Source organism: Juglans microcarpa x Juglans regia, chromosome 8S (genome assembly GCF_004785595.1).
Source record: "Juglans microcarpa x Juglans regia isolate MS1-56 chromosome 8S, Jm3101_v1.0, whole genome shotgun sequence".
Taxonomy (NCBI): domain Eukaryota; kingdom Viridiplantae; phylum Streptophyta; class Magnoliopsida; order Fagales; family Juglandaceae; genus Juglans; species Juglans microcarpa x Juglans regia.
Window position 1 is genome coordinate 7471500 of NC_054609.1, and position 15639 is coordinate 7487138.

The window sequence follows — 15639 nt, forward strand, 5'->3', positions numbered from 1 at the left end:
TACAAGAAAAATATTTATTTGTAATCAGTTTTTTGCGATGAGAATGATTATTTGTTATAAGCTATATCAATTATAAGTCTGTCTACCTGCTTAGCAAATAATCATTCTTGTCACAAATTATTATTCGTCACAAATAATCGTTTTTTTATAACCAAACAAAATCTAATTATTTATAATTAGAGAATTAAAGAATTTAATATTTGTAAATGTTGATTTAATTTCACATGCTATTATAGTAGGGGTTTTAAATTCGAATTTTAACTCTATATTTTATTCTATTTAATTTAATATTTTACGTATTGAATCTACTCGTTAAAAGAGAGTGATCTATTTTATCTATGAAAAAATAGTGTTAAAAATATAATAGAAATAATTCTAACTGATATTCCTGATAGGGGGCCGGCAGCTCGCACGTATGTATACAGCTCCATCTTCTCAATTATTCACTGCGTGCCCAAGCGACCACGACCGACCAGACTTAATTTGCTGCAAACTGTTCTTGTAAAACAAAATTAAAGACTTAGCTGGCCGACTAGCCTAGAGCTACCTAGAAACGGTCGGTCAGTTGCTTGAGTTTGCTGGGTTTGACTTGAAAAATTATAAATACACGTGACTTTTCACCGTATTTTACACTAATATTTTAAAAACAAGGTTAATTTTTATAAATTAACTTGTAAAAGTATATCATTTTATTAAAATATTCTTATTTTAACATATATTGTGAAATATATTGTGTGTGTATCGTTATTACAAGCAGCTTGTTTAACATTTTTTTGGGAGAAAAGGCCGGAAGTGGCTTGGGTTTTGAAGGTGTCTTTCTGGGGATACAGTTTTATTGTCACAACCTCACAACAATGCATGAAGTATATAATGTCATGTCATGAATCAAATTAAGCTTAAGATTCCCATGAGTAAGTCATGATCATCATGATGAATATATAGTACTATATATATTATATGCATTATTAATTAAACATTTTTGCAATAAAATTAAGATAATTTTAAGAGTACTTAATTAATTAATTAATATGGCTTCAAGACATTGAGTTTCTTCACCGTAAAAGTCCTTAAAATTAATAATTAATTCCTAATCATGCCACATGAAAGTAAGAACCAAATCCTCGTAAGGTCACTACAAGAAAAATGAATATTTGTGACGAATTATTTACGACGAGAATAACTATTTGTAATAAAATATATTTATTTTAGTAAAAAATAGTTATTTTTACATGAAATAACTTACTGCTTGTAAACAATTTTCTTGTAGCTAGGGCATGAAAATAAATTTAGCTAGCTAGCTAGCTGCTTTCTTTGAACAGGGATATTATTTTGGCTGGCCAGTCAATCGTCTTGAAGGAAAATAAATTTAAGGGAATATTCCAATTCAAGAAGACCTTCTAAGGGGAAATGAAATAATAAAACTACAATCCCATCCAAACAAAAAGAGAAGGGAATTTATATGGGTTTAGATCCATTGAAGTACAGAGAGAGAGAGAGAGAGAGAGAGAGAGACCATTATCATTCCAGAGGATTGTACCCTAACTAGCTAGCCTTTTGTTTTCTCGACTTCCAACCATTATAATTACCAGTAGAAACCAGTACCATTATTATATGCCTGCCTGCTCATGACCTGATCCTTTCCCATTCCCTACTACATGATGAATAGATAGGTAGAAAAACGGATCCACTTCACTTTCTCTCTATCTGTGGAAAGGTCTCTGATTCCTCTGCACCGGCCCATAAATATACACCATTTCCTCTTTTTTTTTTTTTTTTTTTACTAACCTTATAACTCTGATGATATGATCCTTCTCTTACCCTTCTTTTTTCTCAAGAAAAATAAATAAAAAATAAAACTTTTTCCTTCCAACCTTCATCCCAAAAACTTTTGCTTCCTTTGTCAAACTTCCTGCACAATCACTTTTTTCAAATCAATGACTAGCTAGCTAGCCCTTGATTTCTCTCTCTCTCTCTACATATATTTTCCTCTTTCAACAACCCCAAAAGGATCCTACTAAAAAGCCCCTTCAATCTCCCTTAATATAGTTGATCAAATCATGAGGCACTCATGCTATAATCACTTCGTATCATATACAGCACCCTTCCCTTTTGGAGTTTCATGCAACCAATTTCTTGCTTTCTGAATGTTTCTTGTCTCTTACTTATTCCTAGTACTACTGATGCCTCCTCCTCCTCGATCACTTCCCCGACGAACTCTCTGATCTCCATGATCCCGATCTCCTCTTTTGATCAGTAGTTTAAGAACTTTAGTAGTGGCTCTTTGCCCAAGCCAGATCTCCAATCTCCACCACCTTAACTAGTTTTCATGTTCCTCTGCTCAAAACCTACAATGATACCTCCATCACCCAGCTTGCTTGACCTCTCCTTACAGATCAGCCCTCCCTTGATCTCAGATTTTGAAGCGAAAAAAGAAGTCGTGATCATCAGCTGTGATGATGGACTAGGAGTAGTTCTTGCAAGAAATAAAGCAGCACTCTACAGCGATAGGAGCTCAGCCACCACCGACTCCGGTAGCAGTGAAAGCGATTTAAGCCATGAAAATGGCTTCCTCCTCCACCCAGATCATCATCAGATGATCAGGACTACTTATAACAATAATAACAATCTTCGTCTTTCTGAGGCTCCCATGTTAAGCTTAGGGCTTAAAATGGCTGATCATTTGAGTTCTCCCCCACTCGCAAAAGTACAGCCAAGAAACCATCATCATCATCACAAACACAACCATCAACCTCAAATCTACGGCCGGGAGTTCAAGAGAAATAACGCGAGATTGACCGGAGGTACTGTGAAAAGAAGCGTCAGAGCTCCCAGAATGAGATGGACTACGACCCTCCATGCCCATTTTGTTCACGCAGTAGAACTTCTTGGCGGCCATGAAAGTAACATACATAGCGACAACTCGAGATATTTAATTATTTTTTATTACTTTTGATGCCTTTTAATTTCCTTCTTCATAAAAAAAAGTGATGATAATCTTCTGTTTTTCTTACTTTTATTACTAGGAGCAACACCGAAGTCTGTATTAGAGTTGCTGAACGTGAAGGATCTAACCCTAGCACACGTGAAGAGTCATTTGCAGGTGGGATTCCTGTGTTCAATCCATAATCTCCGGCTTCTATGAACTAATTAGAAGCTGGTTTTGTATCTTTTTATAATTTGTCGTGTTTCTATATTCATGTTGACAATATCAATACGTATAATAGTAGTGGGGCGTGGAGAAGAAGGGGCTTAGGACAAAGATGGAGTCTAGAGAGAAATCTTTGCAATGTGGAAAATCTTCTCATTTTTTTCTCCATTGGTGTTCATGCAGATGTATAGAACAGTGAAGAGCACTGACAAAGGATCAGGTAATTTGTCAAAAAGGGTCCCTCAGTTTTTATTTCTCCTTCTATTATTCTCTTTGTTGGAGAGTATTGCTGATCCAATTGCGACGGGACTACTCTATCATTTGATCCACTGTTTCCCAACAGAAAATAAAATTTATTGGTATGTTAGGACGTTGATGATACATTATTATCAACAAATGATGTTTGACATGATGTCATGACGTTTGTAATATCTTATAATTATGTGAATAGAATAAAATAATTTGAATGAAAATATTTTATTAGATTCTAGAAAATGAGAGAAAAAATTAAATAAAAATATTAGAAAATTAAAAATTGTATGAATATAAGTCTTTAATATTAATGTTCTCTTAAAGTTTGTAAAAACTGTATTGCTTTTTATGTTTTATTTTAATGTTTGTAAAAGTTGTATTAATTTTTATGTTTTATTTTAAAGTCTATAAAAATTGTATCGATTTACGTGTTTGTATAATGATTAAATAATAATTAGATTAAAATATTAAAAATTAAAAATTAAAAAGTATTTTATATTTTGAATGATATTAGAGAATGAAACTACTAGAAATTTTGAGAATTTTCATAGTAGCCAAACATGCCTTAATCACTGATCCTTTGACCAGCCAATGCTAAAGAGATATTAAAATAAAGTAAAAGAAATTGTTCCTAACTTTTTTTTCCAAGTTGGTTATAATTATATTATGAAAAAATATTTTTATTTACTGATATATTATTATTATTGGTATCAATTTTCTTAGGCAAAATGCAATTACTTTTTGTTTTAGATTTTCTTGTTTTCCTTCTAATTAGATTTTCTTTTTGTTTTGGGGATTTTACCTTTTGAAGTGAGTTTTTTTTTTTTTTTTTTTTTTTTTTTTTTAAAGAAAGAAAAATAAAGATGTCATCATAATTAATGCTTTATTTGGGTGGGGGCCTTTTGTTTGTTCCAAAAGTGGGGATAAGGGGGCCTGCAGGGACAGACCTTAGTACATGTGGTGAATTATTGGGAGGGTGTCTGATAAAGGTGGAGCAATGGCTCTATCTATGATTAATAATATTGCAGGTCAGGAGAAGACGCATATTGTTTTGAACCCAAGGCCAGGGTTGGACCTTCCTTCTCCTCATCATCATCACAATGCTAACATTCTGACACTACTGCAAAAATCCCAAAGGTGAGAATGCATGCATGACTACTATTGCATTTAATTTTGCAACTTCCTTCTCAACTTTTATTTTTCTTGCCTTTTCTCATCATCATAGTACTTACTGTCCATGATACACTTTCGATCGCTTTGGTTATTTTTAAAATGCAGATCATTTGAAAAATGTAGGATTAATATAAAAGTAGAGAAATGATATTTATAGTTCGTACAAGTCCCGAATACTTAATTCGAAAAAAAATTGATATGATGGTCCCCACTTTTTAAAAAAGATTACGTAAGGCTTGCAAATCTAATTATGACTGTATCCAGCAATGTTTACAAAAGAAATCTATTTTTTGTTTTCATGTTGAATCTCTCATTTTCATTAAAAGATTTGCATCAGACTTGCATACCTTATATCTGCATCTCTAGTATTTGCTTGATAAAAAAAAAAAAAATGATTTTAGCATCTATATATGCAACATTATAAATTAATTTTTGCGCGCTTATAGTTTTTGGTAAATAATTTTTCTACCAACATACACATGCATGAATAATATTAACAAATGCATTGGAGATGGTCTTTTTTGGTCCAACAAAGTGGGTATATGCAATATAAATTTAAATTTATATTGCAAGTTATCGCATTAACTTATAATATATATAAAAAAAGTATTTATATCTTAATATTCTTAGGACTAAAATGAATTTATAATAAATATATAATATTATAACTCTTTCGTGCATGTAAATTAATTGCAACTCTAAGCCTGGTTTGGTTTCACAAACCTTTCAAACCATCTTATCACATCTCATTTTATCTCAACATGCATCCAGACACCATTCAAATACAAACATATTTTAATTTCAAATTTTAAAATTTTTCATTTAATCATTACCTAATTACAACTTTCCCAAACTTACAAACAAAACACAAAAAATAATTCAATTTTTTCAAATCTTAAAATAATAATAATATTAAAAAAATTATATTATAATCCTCTTTTAACTTTATAATTTTTTTATTCAACTTTTTCTCTTTCATTTCTCTAAACTCTATAAAAATTTTAATTAAAATAATTTTACTATTATTTATAAATTATCTCATTATTATTCACAAATTTTTTATCTCATCTTATTTCATATAATCAAACGGGGCTAATTCAGTGTAAAGAGTCTCAACAGTCAAAGTAGGGTTCAGACTGATTTAAGGTGAGCTCTTTTTTTTTTTTTTTTGAACGCGAGCTTTTCTGAACACAAAACATGTCCTTTAGGTTTTAAAAGAATTGATCCCAACGAGTGCTAGAAGTCAAGAGTACTATTGGTTCAAGCACCATTAATGCTAATTTAATGGCTATTAGACCGCCACAACTCGTAGCTCATAAGCTAGGGGCATGACTGTAATAGCCATGCATGCATTCCATTTGCTCTGAAATTAAGCTTATTAATTAAAAGTTTCATCTATGGTTGGGCATTTGTTTTTTTAACTCAATGTAGTGCTGCATCATGCATGCAAGTCTGTGAACAATTTACAATCTGAAAAGATATAAATATATAATAAAGTAGATCTTACACTATTAATAATTGAGTATTTTGCTATCCAAAAAGTCCGTTTGGATAATTATAAATATTACAAGATTCATTTTATATGTTTATCTCTATCCCACTCTAACCTATATAAAGTTCGAATAGAAACTCTAAGGCCATCCAAATCCTTGCTGTATATATATGGACAATCAGACAAAAAGGTACTTGGACGAGTAGGATTAATTGGTATATATATGCATTTGAGTTATGTTATTACAAGCTTGGTGTGTAACATACCACATATAATTGTAATCAAGCACGTCATATATTAAGTAAGCTGATGTGGCAAGTTTCTACATAAGCGATATTTTTAGTGTGTAAATACAAAAGTTTGCAAATAAATTCATTCTATGAAGATGTCCTATATATATTGCTCAAAAATGAAGTTTGCTCATTTTATAGCAGTACTTGATATTAGTGCAAGTTTACCCATATATGACCTACGACTACTAGAATTTTTTGATCACTTAATTAGCATTATCGATCCGATCATAGATGGGATCATTTCTGCATGAGCACTCAAAGTTAGGGCTTAATTCCATGGATGTTCTGATCTACAGTACTAGATACAACATACGAACCGCACAATATTTAATGTTACCTATAGACAATGTGAATCCTCGAATTTAGTATTGTGGGATCCACATGATCATGTTGTGTCTACCCCTGATGGTCTAATGGCAGAAAGTGCTAATTGTGGGCAGAAAATTGTGGGATCTTGATCCATGCATGCATGTGCAAGCATTATTGGAACTGCATGTTGGCCTCATTACCATACCTAATAATCTTCTTCTCCAAGTTTGAATCACTGTGATTATATATATATATATATATATATATATATGCCTCGGACAGTTTTCCCTTTTGTTCCTGTATTTGTTCCTAATATATGATTGTTTATTCTCTCCATATATAAATCCGTGACCAGAATGGAGACAAGCAGTGGGAGTAGTAGCAGATCAAGTCATCATGCTTTGGCATATTTTCATGATTTCGAGGCAAACGATGCCAAGGTATATATATACAGCATGATCATGTTTGTCATGTCATAAAAAACAAGACCACTTATATAAAACATGTTTAATTAATTTTTTTTATAGACTATTGTATATATATATATATATAGTTTCATTAATGTGATTAATATAATAATGTTACATTTCAATGATTAATTATAGGTACTGGATGGACACAATATTAATGCAGATAGCAGCTTGAAGGAGATGATGATCTGCAGGTTGGATGCTCATTCTAGCAACAATATGCATGAGTCACCATCGAATACTAATTTGCCTAATCTGGAGTTCACCCTTGGAAGGCCAAATTGGCAAATGGACTCAAAAAACTTAATCCCCGATCTTAAATGTCATAACACTACGATCATGAGCACATTTACATCATGATCATGTACTTGAGATCTTTTGTCGTACGTGAATATATAATGAAGGAGATCTACTCTGCATGTTTCTTACTTGCATGTGTACAATCTTTTTTACAACTTTTTATATAATTATGTTTTAAATTGAAGGTATTTTTGCAAAATGATGATATTTCTATAAATTATTTTACCAAAAAGTCACTAATTTAAAACGGGTTTGTGAAAATAATTGTATATGTGTCATTTTTGTTGTTAAGTTGGATGTTACACTGATTTTATTTAAACTAGAATGAGAAAAAAATATAAGAGAGAAGCTCAAATTTACAAAGAAAAATATAACAAAATAAATGTATAAATTAATTAATTAATTAATATGTCGTACATTAAATCTATTTTATAATATAATTAAAATGTGTATATATATATATTCATAAAAATAATTATAAATAAACCTAGTATCATGCCTTAGAAGACACCCATTTGGCTATAGTCATCATGATTACAAAATCTTTTTTGATGGTTTTATCGAAAGTATCTAAAATTCATGAAGGTCATGATCATCCTAGGGTTTCGGGTATGGGACCATGGGCCGTACTCGGTCCATGGAAGGCCCATTGTAGGGTCCTCGTGATTAAGGACAGGTGGGTCAAGGAAATTGTATAAAACATCCATGGGTGCATGCAACTTGTGAAATGGTTGATCAACTCAACCTTAATTGAATCGGGTCCATCTACGGCATTTAAATGCGCCTTTGAAAAAATGTCTCTTGCATTCAATGAAGCAGAAACAACACTATTTGCTACCAAGCTGGATTTGCTGGAAACTCAGATTCATATATATTGTTTAATTTATAAATTTAATACTTCATAAATGTTATTGGAGTCGTGATTCATCTCATGTATCTATCTTTCTTCCACGCGAAAATCTTTGAAGGTATGTTGATTGGCTTATTAGTATTAACATGTATCAATTTATTAGTTTATATGATTTTTCTTTTGTATTGATGTTTTACATTTGGGTAGTAAGAAATGTTGAGAATAGCTGTGAATAGTAGTGAAAAAGTAATGAAAAAATAATAATAGAATATTGAATAGTAGTAAAAAGTAATAAATAGTCATAAAAAATAGGTAAAAAATAATAATAAAATAATGAATAGTAGTGAAGTATTCTCAAACTACCTTAAAATGCTTAATGCTTTTCCAAGCAAGCCGTCTTCTTTTCAAGTTTTACATAGAGTTTAGACAGACTATTGAGATGTTTTTTATAATTTAAGTTTGATATTCGAATTTAGGAAGATTTAAGATAGGTTGGGATGCTAATATGCATCTATATATACTTATCAAGTCATATTAATGAATTTCGAGACTAAACACAATCTATCTACCAGGCTATTTAGGATCGATGAAAATGACTAATTAAAGATCTAGATTCCATATTATAAGTCCTCCTTGGCCAAAATTAATGTAAATCTACAAAATTTGTACTTTGGAACTAACTTTCCATAGACCAAAATTCTTCAAGGTGAATTCCAGATTAATTGAGATGAATGAATAGATATCGCATCTATAAGTTTTCTAATGGGACATATCCACTACTTTTTTCATATGTAAATTCAACTCTAGATTGTAGCTTTTTACTAATTTCATTCTTTTGTTACCACTTCATTATCTGTCTTTTACACTTCCAGTCAGTTACTCTTTGTTCATTATTACTTCTGCCTTTTATTACCCGTTCGTTACACTTCTCATGATCAGTTAGTAATTTATTCGTTTGAGAAATAATTTAGTCACAAAAAAAATCTTACAAAAGTAAATTTACAAGCTGACGTGACTTAATATGATACGTCAAATTATACATTAAGTTTTTTTTACTGGAAAGTAGATTTAATGTACCATATAAAATATTCATATCAATTTATAAATTTATTTTTATGAAATCTCATTATGTCTGTAGTATTTCTCCTTTCATTATTGTCATTTTATTTTTTTTTTGGTCCATAACATTTTAAATTCTTTCAGTTATATGTATTTCTTTAAAATGAATAATCGGAAGAAGATCGTATTTAAGCAAAATAAAAAAGAAAAAAGAAATAAAAACTTAAAAATGTGACTAGCTAGTTTGTAAGAATTCTCTGAGAATTATAGTAATTTATCCCAACTTGAGACAAACAAAAACAAAGGTAATTTATTAATTATAATTCAAGGTTCCTGCTATGAGTTAAATATTTTTAAATTATTTAGTGAATATTTTTAATCAAAAATACATTTTCTAAAATTATGAATAACAATTAACTTATAAGAAATATTTTAATCACAAAAAAATTATATAAAAATAAATTGATAAAATAATATATTTTAATACGATACATTAAACTATAAAATTATTACTTTTTTATAATCATATAAATTAATCATATTATTTTATAAATTTATTTTTATATAATTTATTTATATTCATGTCACTTCCTTATTTAATGGTATCGGGACGATCACCACGTTGGTCACTACGGTCCAATAAGCTGCCTGCAGAAAAAGAAGTCAAAGAAGAAAAAGCATAAGCACGTGCAGTCATTGAAGGAGGATTGTTTGTTCCGTTCGTACGTAGGGTTCATCAATGTTGGTTGTCCTCTGCCAGGATCTGGTTTTCACAACAATCCACAAGGCCCGATCTGTTTGTGGGGAAAATTAATAATATGTCGGGAAAATTTAATAAAACTTGAAATAGAGGAAGTCAAAAGAAAGAGAAATAAATTTTAAGGATTACATTATTATTATTATTATTATTATTATTATTATTATTATTATTAACTGTGATTAAATACAAAGTATTAGTTTGTGTTTATAATAAATAAATTATATGGAGATAAAATAAAATAAAAATCTTTATCATAATAAAAATCAAATATCTTAATTTGATAATTATGAAATCAAATTAAGACAATGATCAAATGAGATTCTTAATTTGATATTACCTCCAATAAACAAAAGCCATGAAAACTGAAACTTGCAAGTCATTTTCTATTCTCAAATATAATTGCACATGGGTTCTTCTATTTGCAAGCGGAGAGGATACAATTTTTGTGTCGATTACGTGATAATATTTGATTTATAGAAAAATTTAATTTAATTTTTTTTATAAATTAAATCATGTCAAATTAATAATGTGATAGTCTATTCTCTACGTTGATTTTTTTTTTAGAGAATACTTGGGGAGCGGTCCGGCTGCTCCCCTTCATTAAATAACCGTCCAATAGCCCTTCACCACGTAAGTCGTTTATTGTGTTTATTATACATTTGCATACACTCAATCTCCATACACCCCTCCCGTGCCTCACTCACTCCTTCGTTTTCCATGCCTCACCTCACTTCTTCCACTCCATCCCAACTCAAACGAAGATCTCGACCCTACACTCATCCCTGACGGCGCTCGACCCAGATGGAAATGGGTGGGAAGAGATTCGCTGTTCTTTTGTGTGCAGAGGACTCGGACTATGTGAAGAAGATGTACGAAGGGAACTTTAGGGTGTTCGTGAGAATGTTGGCCGAGGAAGGCGAGACGTGGAAAATGTACTGCTTGGTTTGCAACAAGTTCCTGGAAGACGAAGAGATTTGTGTTTTTTGATGGGTTTGTGATCACTGGAAGCTGCAACGATGCGCATGGAAACGACGTTTGGATCTGTAAACTGTTGAATCTGTTGAAGAAATTGGACTCCTAATTTGGCCATTAGTGGTCTGTTTTTCTGTTTTTGTGTGCTTTAAAATACTCCGGTTGTGATTTGGTGCCAGCCTATTGATTCTCCACCTTCCACCCATGTTTGTTGCACTAGAAACCGGTGGATGCCACATTGAATATCCAAGCACTCCCAGTCTAAAGGGAAACCCAAGTTATTTCTCTATCCATTTGAAAAGTTTTCTTTCCTTTTTCATTTGTAATGAAAATGTAAAGACTAGCGTAAATGATACATTTATCATTAAAATCGTATTTATCTATCCATCATGAGATAAATGACACATTTATGTACCCTTTCGCCACCACTGTGAGCCATGTACGCATGCATGCATGCACAACCTGCCTAGTGCAACTGCACCTTCATGTAAACCTCCGCTAGTTCCGCCATCTTCAATTAGACCTCCACCCAGTTCATCCATTGCCACCATATGTTAAGCCTCTGCACAATCCACATGCATGGCCAGTCACTTCTGTTTTTCTTCCATAAAACAGAGCAAATTTATGCAAGCCACAGTGGGCCTCAATTTAGCCACCTTTCACAATCAGTCCTCCACGAAGCCATTGCCCAGCCTCTCCGTGAGCCTTGTCATGCACCTCATCCACTGCAGCACCCTCTGCACAACCCACATGCACGGCCAGCCACCTCTGTTTTTCTTCCATAAAATAGAGCAAATTTACATAGTCACAAATTTTTTTTTTCTTCTTTTTTCAATCGAAGGCACAACGTGAGTGTTGCTTTAGGTGTCTAGCCTTTCTTCATGTGAAGTCCATGTGCATGTGTTCCCCCTAGCCGAAAGTTTCCCTTTTATTTTTCTTTCTTTCTGTCTTGCGTTGTTTCTTGGTTTTTCTTCTAGGTGCACGTGAGTTTTCTTTCGTCTTTTCTTTCCATCGCTGGCCTCTTCTTTCTTTCATTTTTTTCTTTCGTCTCATTCAGTTTTGCTTTCTGTGTGCTTTTTCTTCCTTTTTATTTCTTCTCGTTTTCAACCTAATGTTTTTCTTTCGAACGAGAGTGTGGTTGGGCGGGCTTGATGGAGGTGCAAAGAGATGGACTTGAGAGCTAGACAAGGTAAAAAGAGGAAGAGAGCTTGGAGGACAACAATTTCTACCTTTGCATGTAGTGATTTTGTGTGGTGAGGTCTAACTAGCTTAGGATGTTTTTTCCTACATGGCAATATAGAGGGCTGCTCTTCTATCATTAATAGCCTAATGTCCTGTAGCAGCTTTGTTTTTTTTATTGCACATGAAAAATCACCCTTGCGAGGTGACTGTTTTGGGTAGGCGGGCTTGGCTCCAACTTAGGTAACCTACTACTCACTCTTATTCCATCTTTGGTATGCCACGTGGACATGCCCAATTTGTATATAGATTAGGGCTGAGTTTGGTTCATTGACCAAACTCAGCCGAGGTTTAAATTTAGACCTCTTCTAACATCTAAACATCCAACTCTTAAATCACTAAACTCATCTTAACTCAAAACATCTTTATACGTAGGACCCACAATCTTATTCAACTCAACACCTCTTTAGATGCGAGATCCAAAACTTTTTCCAACTTCACATAAATACATCTAAACTCATCTTGACATCCAAACACATCTAAACTTATCTTGACATCCAAACACATCTAAACTCATCTTAGGTGGGCCCAACAAAACTCATTCTACTATCTCAACTCACTACTATTTATAGAGAACTCAACTCATCTCAACTCAACTCAATATTTAAATACAGTCTAGGCCCCACCTTAACGCGTCCAGCCTAAAATTTAATTACCCAAGCCCAATATTGACTAGGGAAGCTCAAAAAAGAAAAAAGCCTAGTGGGCCAAAAACTTGAGTGGTTCATCAAGCCTGAAATGAAATTAACCGCTCCGAAAAGAAGGAAAAAATTACTAGTATAGTAAGAGGCCAGTGCATTTTGAAGTAGTCAAAATGAGAAAGGTCTATATATAAATTACAGTACCATCAAAGTTTCATTCAAATTTGGAGATATACTGTTCATATTCAAAAGAATTATTTTATTCTAAAAGTATACACCAACTACACCAACAGAGTTATTTCATTTTTGTATATGAAAAACTAATATATTGCACAAGCATGAAGCTATTAAAACTAATATACAAGTAGAGGTAAGGTTCCTGTACATGTGCAGGAGGAACATGTGCGTTTTTGTGCAATATACCAGCAGGAGGTTAGGAGGAACCTGCACATTTTTCATGTACATATACATTTTTTGTATATTAGTTTGCACAAAACTAAAATACAAGCAAGAGGTAAGATTCCTGCACATTTTTTGTAGATGATAAATAATAGGTTGAGGAAAAATAGTAGTTAGAAAACAAATAATTTAAGTAAAAATTAAATTATTAATTAATATATGGTTAGTGTAGTTGCAAAATATGAAAAAAAAATTAAAAATGTTATTATTAAAAAAATAATATTACATTATTATTTTGACTAATCTAATGTGGGATTATATCTTGAATGTTTTTAGTTTTATGCAAAACATGTACTTTTAGCTAAATTTTAGAGATAGCATGGTTTCATCAAAGTAACGTTGACGTATATTAGATGGGAGATTGTTCACATGTAACGTTGACTAGGTTTGCAACCCGATGCCATCCAATTGGGTCTGGGCCCGGTTCGACTTGACCTGGCACTGTTTGCGCGCAAACCCGGTCCAACCCGACCGGTACTGTGCGGGTCGGGTCGGGTCTTCGGTTTATTTATTTATTTAAATATGAATGTTGGTGACCTGTGTTAAGTTACAGCTTAATGGACGGAATATAGCATGCAAAACAGGTTCACTAAGATCTCAAAAGACATCAAAAAAATATTGACATAAACCAGATGAAAAAAAAAAAAAAAAAAACCAAAAGAACTAGAATATTAATTCTTCCAAAAAATAAACCAAAAGAACTAGAATGTACATAAGCCATACTGCCCCTTCATTAGAACTAATAAAAAAAATATACATAAGCCATCTATTACAAAAACTATCTAAATTACAAAAATATGAACATTAACTGATAAAGGATTAAGGAGCATCCAACAATCAAATAACAACAGCTTCCATCTCTTCCTCTATATCTGCCATTATGAAAAAGTCTAACACCAAATCAATAATAGCACATCAAATAATCCAAGTCAACACAAAGTGGTTTAGTTTCTCTAACAAGAGAGTGAAAATGAAAAACATACTATCATGCAAACCATAAGCATTGAGTTACTCCACATCAACGTAAGTAAAACTTGATTTTAGATCAAACTCTAAAAAAACACATGATAATTATTAAATGATATAACAATAAATATTATGAAAAAGTTTAATAAATATATAAATAAGAAATAAGTTTATTACCCAATTCTGCCTCAAAGCTTTCAATATTATCCAAGGAGGCACGAAAATCAATGGGTATTGGATCCCTCAACCAATTTTGTGTACAAACGAGTGCCTTGACTGTTCTTGGAGATAGTGAACTACGAAATGGGTCAAGCACCCGACCCCTTGTACTGAAGGCTGACTCAGAAAAAACAGTAGAAACGAGAATGACCATCACATCTCGTGCAACTCTTGCCAAAATAGGATAATTTACTTCATTGATCTTCCACCAATCTAAAATATCAAAATTTGGAGCTCGTGTCTCACAACCATGTTCCAAGTACTGATCGATCTCTGATTTGTTCATCAAATTAAATTTAATTATTTCTTGCTCATACTCAACCCAAAAACTCTGTTGAGAATCAGAATCAATCATACTATGATCAACTGAGGAAGGAGGCTCAGAATAGGAAACTCCACTTGAACTCCCATACACAATACTATATTCTCCATAAATGTCAATCATCAATTGTTTCATTTTTGCCATCATTTCTTTGACTATATTACCACCATATATTTTTTTGAACCAAAAATGCAAAAGATTAAATTTGCATCTTGGATTAAGAACAACAGCAATAAATATCATCAAGTTAGTCTTCTCGATTGATCTCCAATATTTATCATACTTAATCTTCATATTCGCCGCCATACATTTCAACACTGCATCATTACTTTGACATATTTTTTACAAATGTGATTGGAAGCCACAAAGCTCTTAGAAATATGCATTAGATGTGACATACAAAGAGCCAAAAAGTCTCACAGTAGCATCATAAAAAATCTTCAAAAACTTTATCAATACTCTAACTCTCTCCCAATCACTAGAGTTTGGAGGGCTCAAGTTCACACTACGATAATAACGAAAAAAAGAATCATCATCCTTCTCCAATCGCAGAAATGGTTTTTTAAATGCTTCTGCAACTTCTAGCATTAGATAAGTCGAATTCCATCTTGTGGAAACATCAAGATATACTAATTTCGTACAACCAATTTTCTCATTCTCTATACACTTTTTGAATTTATCCATTCTTGCAGGAGATGATCTAACATACCTAACC

The 15639-nt window shown here is 32.2% G+C and overlaps 1 protein-coding gene across 1 annotated transcript; it reads left to right on the plus strand.

Annotated features, from left to right (window-relative positions):
* Positions 1-1516: 1516 nt before the first annotated feature.
* LOC121244963 (probable transcription factor KAN4) lies at positions 1517-7549 on the plus strand. Its single transcript, XM_041143221.1, has 6 exons — positions 1517-2900; positions 3024-3100; positions 3332-3368; positions 4429-4537; positions 7023-7107; positions 7273-7549. Exons 1-6 carry the CDS (start codon positions 2327-2329, stop codon positions 7495-7497), a joined length of 1107 nt encoding a protein of 368 aa, XP_040999155.1. The 5' UTR covers positions 1517-2326; the 3' UTR covers positions 7498-7549.
* Positions 7550-15639: the final 8090 nt, after the last annotated feature.